At 33.3% G+C, this 7,500-nt stretch overlaps 1 protein-coding gene across 8 annotated transcripts in view; it reads right to left on the reverse strand.

Moving 5' to 3' along the window:
* The window catches only part of LOC119599362 (scoloptoxin SSD14-like), a 43,961-nt gene that overhangs the window by 4,726 nt on the left and 31,735 nt on the right, over window positions 1-7,500 (reverse strand). For 3 of the 8 annotated variants that reach the window (XM_037949127.1, XM_037949128.1, XM_037949124.1), the window contains 6 exons: window positions 7,324-7,431; window positions 3,246-3,331; window positions 2,531-2,595; window positions 1,890-2,050; window positions 1,380-1,600; window positions 557-598 (listed from right to left, as the gene is read on the reverse strand). In XM_037949127.1, coding sequence (XP_037805055.1) covers window positions 557-598; window positions 1,380-1,600; window positions 1,890-2,050; window positions 2,531-2,595; window positions 3,246-3,331; window positions 7,324-7,406 — 658 coding nt within the window. In that variant the 5' untranslated portion in view covers window positions 7,407-7,431. Of the gene's footprint in view, window positions 1-556; window positions 599-1,379; window positions 1,601-1,889; window positions 2,051-2,530; window positions 2,596-3,245; window positions 3,332-6,033; window positions 6,191-7,323; window positions 7,432-7,500 lie in introns of those variants that run through there. The other 5 variants (XM_037949130.1, XM_037949125.1, XM_037949129.1 and 2 more) reach the window with 4 other exon arrangements.

Below are 7,500 nucleotides of genomic sequence, written 5' to 3' on the forward strand. Positions count from 1 at the left end.
TTCAAAGTGCAACATTCATTTCTATACATATGCACACATTGCACTGGCATAATGAGGCTTCAACTGTTAACAATGTACTGACAAACAATAATCTACCACCAAGTAATACTGAATATGATTAAATATGACATCAAAAATGCTCTGCAATGCCTACCTTCTTAATGCATTAGGTTACTGTGCAACTAATTATCATTATTTTTTTTTTCATGAATTCATTCCATCAAAGAAAAAAGAGAAAAGAAAGAAAGAAAGAAAAAAAAACATTTACTAAACATTCAATCATTCATGAACATCAAAAAACAAAAACAAAAAGTGGATGAAAATCTAAAAGGCTTTGCAGTTAAACCATTAAAAAGGAACACAATCGCCAAATATGAAATGAGAAAATCTACACAAAATACATAAGATACATAAATAAACAAACAGTCAATCACAGAATATCTAAATGACAAATATTATGTTGCTGTTAAATGTAAAAAAAAACATGCATTAGCAAAGGCATGATGGGGTGAGGGAGGGGCATGCTTTGCAGTGCTGAACGGCACTCGACACTCACCTTTCAAACTGGGTTCTTTTGATGCCCACCATTTTCCCTTAGCTAAGGGGAGTAAATAATGTGTAAATTTTGGGAACCTATTCCATTGCTCATATAAATTTTGGACAACTTTGCACATTTTGAGGGAAAGCTTTGTGAAATCTGCCTCTGAGAACATTTATGTTGACAACAATAATAACAGGACAGAAAGAAAGAAAGAAAAAAAAGGGGGGGGGAAGGAATACTGACACTTTTACAAAATTCAAGGACACTAAACAGATCTGTAAATTCACATTCATAAAAACAGAATCAAATCCAATACAATAAAATAAAAGAGAAAAGCAAGGAAAAGGGGAAAGAGAGGGAAGGACAAAGGGGGCCAGGGAGAAGGAGGTGAGAAAGATAGAGAGAGAGAGAGAGAGAGAGAGAGAGAGAGAGAGAGAGAGAGAGAGAGAGAGAGAGAGAGAGAGAGAGAGAGAGAGAGAGAGAGAGAGAGAGAGAGGAGGAGGGAGGGAGGGAGGGAGGAGGAGGAGGAGAGGAGGAAGAGAGAGAGAGAGAGAGAGGAGAGAGAGAGAGGAGGAGAGAGAGAGAGAGAGAGAGAGAGAGAGAGAGAGAGAGAGAGAGAGAGAGAGAGAGGGAGTGAGGGAGGGAGGGAGGGAGGGAGAGAGGGAGAGAGGGAGGGAACGAGGGAAGGAGAGAAGGAGAGAGGGAGAGAGGGTGAGAGAGAGAAAGAGTGAGAGTGAGGGATGGTAGGAGATGAAGGGAGGAAAAAAATAAAATAAATAAAAAAAATAAAATAGAAAGAGAAAGAGAAGAAAAGCGGGAATCACCGAGCCAGTCATACCTTTCTGAGACAATTCCCCGTTCCCACCGTACATGTCTTCATAAGCTTCCATCGGCGCACTCTCCCTGGCATTCAAAGAGTAGGCCTTCCCTGTTGACCGGTCGTAGTAGGTCATGAGGAACCCGCCCCCAAGACCCATTGACTGAGTGTTGATGACGCCTACGCAGAATAGTCCTGCTACTGCTGCATCTGCCGCTGACCCATTCTTCTTGAGTATATCCCTGTAAGGGGGGTATGTGAGTTTTTTTTTTGTTTTTTTCCCCTCCCCACTATATTTATGATTTTTACTCTTACAGGCTGGAGTTAATTGGTTATTGGCTGTTATTGCCTTTGCTATTACATTTTTTACATATATTTTAGTTCCTTTTAGTGAGCTGTAAAGCTGAGCAACATAGTAGAGATTAACAACTGGTAAAACTTTGCTGACATTATGGATAATCCAGTTTACTTGATAATGTTCACGACACACAATTCACAATAAACATTTGTACACACAAGCAACAAACTCACGTAGCAATCTGCGCACACGGTGTACCATCGGAGCTAACTGCAGCTGTGTTAAATTCTCCGAGCTCGGTCTCTGATGGAGGAGGTTCCGTGGCCTCATATGACACAGCCTTGCTTTCTCCCCATGATTCAAACTGGCCCTGGGCTCTGGGCGGTGCTGGTTTCTAATGAAAATAATAATAAATATGATAAGCATGATGAAGATAATCATGAAAGTAAAGTAAAGTATAAAAAAAAAAAAAAAAAAAAAAAAAAAAAAAAAAAAAAAAAAAAAAAAAAATTAATTACATCTATGTATTAATAGAAATCTAATATGCTCAGTAAGGTTATGCAAATACACCAAATAATATATGCAAGGGAAAAGAGCTACAATGAAATCAAACTGTAAAACACAGCAATACTGATAAAAAAATCATCATCTAATTATTCTACATCAAATTCAGATGCCTCTTTACCTTCATCTGGTAATCTTATAATCTCACTCTGATAACTCTGTATCTTCATCATATCACTTTCAATCTTTATCTAATAGTTTCATCTTTACATAACATTTTTACAGCTTTATCTAATCACTTCATATCTTTATCTAGCAATTTTCTGTCCTCGTCTGTACTTGGGACCCTATATCAAGTTTGAGAACTTACTGCTGCCGCCAAGGGTGGTCTGGACTCCTGCTTGACTGCAGGTTCGGAGCTCAGCCTGGGGAGACCTGCGGAAAGAAATGGATCGTCACGTGACAGACGGGACGAAGGAAAGAAGATGAAATATTAATGATAAAAAGAATAATAATAAAATAAATAATAAATAATAATAATAGAAATAAATAAATTTACTAATAAAAAGAAATGAAAAAGCAAACTTGGTGACAAATGACATCATGAATAATATGCACAGGTAAGGATTAACGATAGAAAATAAAAAATTAAAAATAAAGTAAAACACTAATAAAATTAAGAATAAATATAAATGAAATACTAGGAAAGAACAAGAATAATAATAATAATAAGAAAATGAAAAAAAAAAAAAGTATTTATATATATATATATATATATATATATATATATATATATATATATATATATATATATATATATATATATATATAATATATATATATATATATATATATATATATATATATATATATATATATATATATATATATATATATAATATATATATATATATATATATATATATATATATATATATATATAATAAATATGAAAAACAGATACAAATAGAAATATAAGAAAAGAAAGAAAGAAAGAATGAGGACGCAGAAACCACAATGAGTAAGAATAATTAAAAGAAACAAACAGAGCACACGCAAATGGCAACTGACGATGAATCACTCACCAAGGCCGAGGCCCACTGCTATGGCTCCCACGCAGCATACTACTAACACCACGCATATTATCAGCTGCTTTTTGGTTAGCTGAGCCCTGGTGGGAGAGAGAGAGAAAAAGTATTTGAATTAATAAAATCATATATAAATTGTAACTTTTATTTCATGTTATTTTGGAAACCTTTTCAAAAGTGATAATATGACTGTTAGAAGTTACTGGCTTGTGAAATTCTCACTTAGGAATATCATATAAAAGGAAATTTTATATACATTACTTTTAGGCACATTTTTTTTTTTCTATAAATACATTTTCACTGCTTAATGATACTACACACAGTTACTAAGAAAATGCTGGGTACTAAAAAAATACAAACCTTTGCCTTTCCTATATAATTGCCACAAAAATATCTAATAAGAAAAATAATATATACAGAAAACCACAAACATAAACTCACCTCAGGTTCACATATGCTCACACCACACATAACAAAATCAAAACAAAATCATAATCATGAATAATTTGGAAATCTGTGCCATATACTCATAGAAAGAATCAGGTACAATTGCTGTATATACCAGTGAACCCACTCTGGTTGCAGAATATAAAAGAGTACACGCGCCTTGTAATTTGTATTGAGATATCAAGCCACCAAACACTCATATAAGATTCTTCAGAGCAAATAAAGTTTTACCTTTTAGTGCTCAACTTGCAGAAAGCACTACAAAAAACTTCTTAGTATTACTCAGTGAATTTTACAAATAAGTTTTGGAGAGTGATTAACTGACTCTCAGGCAAAGTTCTCATGACACCACAGTATTATTGCTTATACTAAAAAAAGGTAAAAAGATCAGTGAGCTGGAACTTTCAAACTGAATTAATTTAAGTGACAAGATGAAATGCCATTTTAGCAATCTGAAAATAAATAGAAATTCTAATGCAATAACCTGCTTTTTAGGGATCTTTCTAACTTTTGTTATAACTGAGTAGGAATTCATAATTGTTCTTCACAAGGATAAAACCTGTGTTAGGAAAGGTATAAAAGGGGATGACCAGAAACACAACACAAGATAGGTAACTGATGCACTTATTCAATTAAATCTCTTCAGAAATAAAAAAAATATTAAATCTCATCTATATATAGACACCATTTTCTACATTTGACACAATGAAATTGTAAAGCAACTGTCCTTGACAAAAATGGCAGTACTACAAGTGTAATTTGACTCATTACTCTGTTCCGTATAACACACTTCTACAACTATATACACACAGTAACAGATCTTAAGTTCTTCGGACCTGAATTTAATAATTTCTACTCCCAATGCTAACCCTTTTACTTGATGCCATGACTTAATAAAGTGTTTGACAGAAGAGTTCTAAATAGTTTTATTCATTAAATGAGACTGAACTCAAATTACAAAAGGACAATACATACACATACTTCTTTACCATTTGAACATGTTAAAGCAATCAGAGAACCCTTCTAACTTTGTGTTTCAAAGGCAACTAAACACAGAACAGTAAATCCAAACAGACAATCTTGGCAAAAAAAAAAAAATGTCAATTAACTACGGTTCACAAAGGACTAGCACTTCGAAGGCTGTTGAAATGTCATAGGGAATAGGGCTCATTTCATAAATAATTAGGAGGAAAAATTTCAAGGCACATCAACAGCTCTCATGTCTCTTTGGTAAAGTGTACAAAATCATGCATAAAACATGCAAGGACCTTGTAATAAAAGCAAAAAGGATAAGAAAGAAAAAGAAGAAAACACCTGCAATCTCCACTGGATCATGAAATACATAAAAAATCGTACCAAATCTAAAAAATAAACAAAAAGAAGCAAAATAACAAATCCATATCACCGCTACAACAATCACTGTCCATAAAAAGGTGAATAAGTGCAAAATTATCACAGTGTAGAACTTTTCCGTTCTTCAATCTCGTCTCTCAAATTCTTTACAAATACATTACTCTTCATATATATTACTTCTCTAGCCTCTAGCCTACTCGAGTGACCAACATCCCTCTCTATGCTCACTTGTGACTGAAACGGTTATCAGGAGCTTGTCGACCTAAATCTTACACTAACTCTTGCTCTCTCTGGAAAAAAAGGCAGACATTGATATATACATATACAGAATCCTTCCACAGAATCTTCATTATAACCTGATTCTTCAAAAACAATCAGGGAAAATCAGGAAAGAGTGCAATTTTTTTTCATGTTGTTGCAAGCATATTTTACATAATGCAACAATAATAACGGCTCTGACTATATAAATAATAGCCATTCTTCAACTAAAGGGAGACAGACTAATTCTATAACTAGTAATGTAACTGCTATTTTGACGCCATGTCTGTTCACATACATGGTCTGACTTACGTATGAAAGCACTGTATGTATGTTTTGTTTCTTTGTGTGTGTGTGTGTGTGTGTGTGTGTGTGTGTGTGTGTGAGTGAGTTTGTGAGTGTATGAGTGAGAGTAAGTGTGCGTGTGTGTGACTGAGCAGGTGAGTAAGTGTGTGAGTGAGTGAGTGAGTGAGTGAGTGTGTGAGTGAGAGTGAGTGTGCGTGTGTCTGAATGAGCAGGTGAGTGAGTGAGTGTGTGTGTGTGTCAGAGTATAAACATGTACATATAAAAGAGTTTTCATTCTGAATAAATATGAAAGTATAGAGTGCGCATTTGTGTGACCAGAAAGCATGTACCTGTACAAAGAGGTGTGATTCAATCAACAATGCTAACGTAAGCACAATGCGGTACAATGTAGCACAAATACTCTACAGAATAATGTACTTACCAAAAGTTGAAAATTTTACAAAGACATCGAAGTGGTAGCAAGTCTCTATAACGAAGGTAGAGCAAACGTCTAGCCATCTTGAACTATGTGTATAATTTTGCCAATTCTGTCCCTCAATTTCTAATCAAATGCTTCAGGGCATTTCCCATTTTAATCCCTGTAAGACGCAGCGAACAGAGCTCACACAGCAAGACACAGAAGTGAAGAAAATATGATGAAATCTGATTACATTATACACTTTGTACATCAGTAATAGTAATAGTAGTAGTAGTAGTAGTAGTAGTAGTAGTAGTAGTAGTAGTAGTAGTAGTAGTAGTAGTAGTAGTAGTAGTAGTAGTAATAATAATAATAATAATAATAATAATAATAATAATAATAATAATAATAATAATAATAATAATAATAATAATAATAATAATAATAGTAAAGACAATAACAATAGGAAGAATAATATCATTAGCAATCAGAGTAACAACAATGCTTGCTTATCCTCAGTTTCAAATAATATACTTCATCTGCCAATTTACTGCCTGTCCCCTACATTAAAAATAAATAAATAAAAATAACATAACAATAATAATAATGAAAAAAAAAAAAAAAAAAAAAAAAAAAAAAAAAAAAAAAAATCTGATGGAAGGTGTCCTATTGAAAAATCAAATAATTTAGCCTGCTTTTTATAGGTATGAATTCATATCTTTCTTATGAATATTTTTAATCCATTAACCTTAAATTCTGTATACATAAAACCCTCTTTTTCAGTTGGACTTTGGTAGTTTGGCAGATTTCTCTTATTACCCAAAGTTCTGAACCCAAAGCTGTATCCATCTGCCCATTTATACATACAAAGCAACAAACTATGCGCACTGGTAGCCAAGAATCTGCGAGCTGTCAACCATACCTTCACTAAACAATCTCTGGCCCTATTTCCAGCAGCCCTAGGAATCCAATATGAAAGGATTTTCTTAGGGTACGGCCAACTTGGTCTGAGATAAGCTGTTAGCATGTTACAGTTGAATGATATCTAAATGACTGCATGGGGTTATTTGCAAGGTCTATCTTAGTCCAAGGCTTCTTTGAAAAATAATAAGTATTAAAAAAAAAAAATTCAATATAAAGTCTAAATATCTTTCCTTGATTTTTTTTTCATAAATATGTCTACATAAATGACATTAAATTCTCATATTTTTCCAAACCTCATTCCATTTGAAAACCCTATTTACAAAAAAAAACAAAAAAACTGTGAAACACATTTTTGTTATACTTTTTTTTTCATATATATACAATATTTACCTATTTATATAAATGCCTTCTTCTGGTTGATCGAGCCGATGGTATCTCCCACGTCCATCATCGGTGTCAAAACTTTTCATCATTTTTCCTTTTATCTTGTTATTCAATCTGGTCAACATTAGTGCTTATGAATGTTGTGAGATCACGAGATTAATATTAAAATATATTCACGTTCTA

This window comes from Penaeus monodon, chromosome 42, assembly GCF_015228065.2.
Source record: "Penaeus monodon isolate SGIC_2016 chromosome 42, NSTDA_Pmon_1, whole genome shotgun sequence".
NCBI lineage: Eukaryota > Metazoa > Arthropoda > Malacostraca > Decapoda > Penaeidae > Penaeus > Penaeus monodon.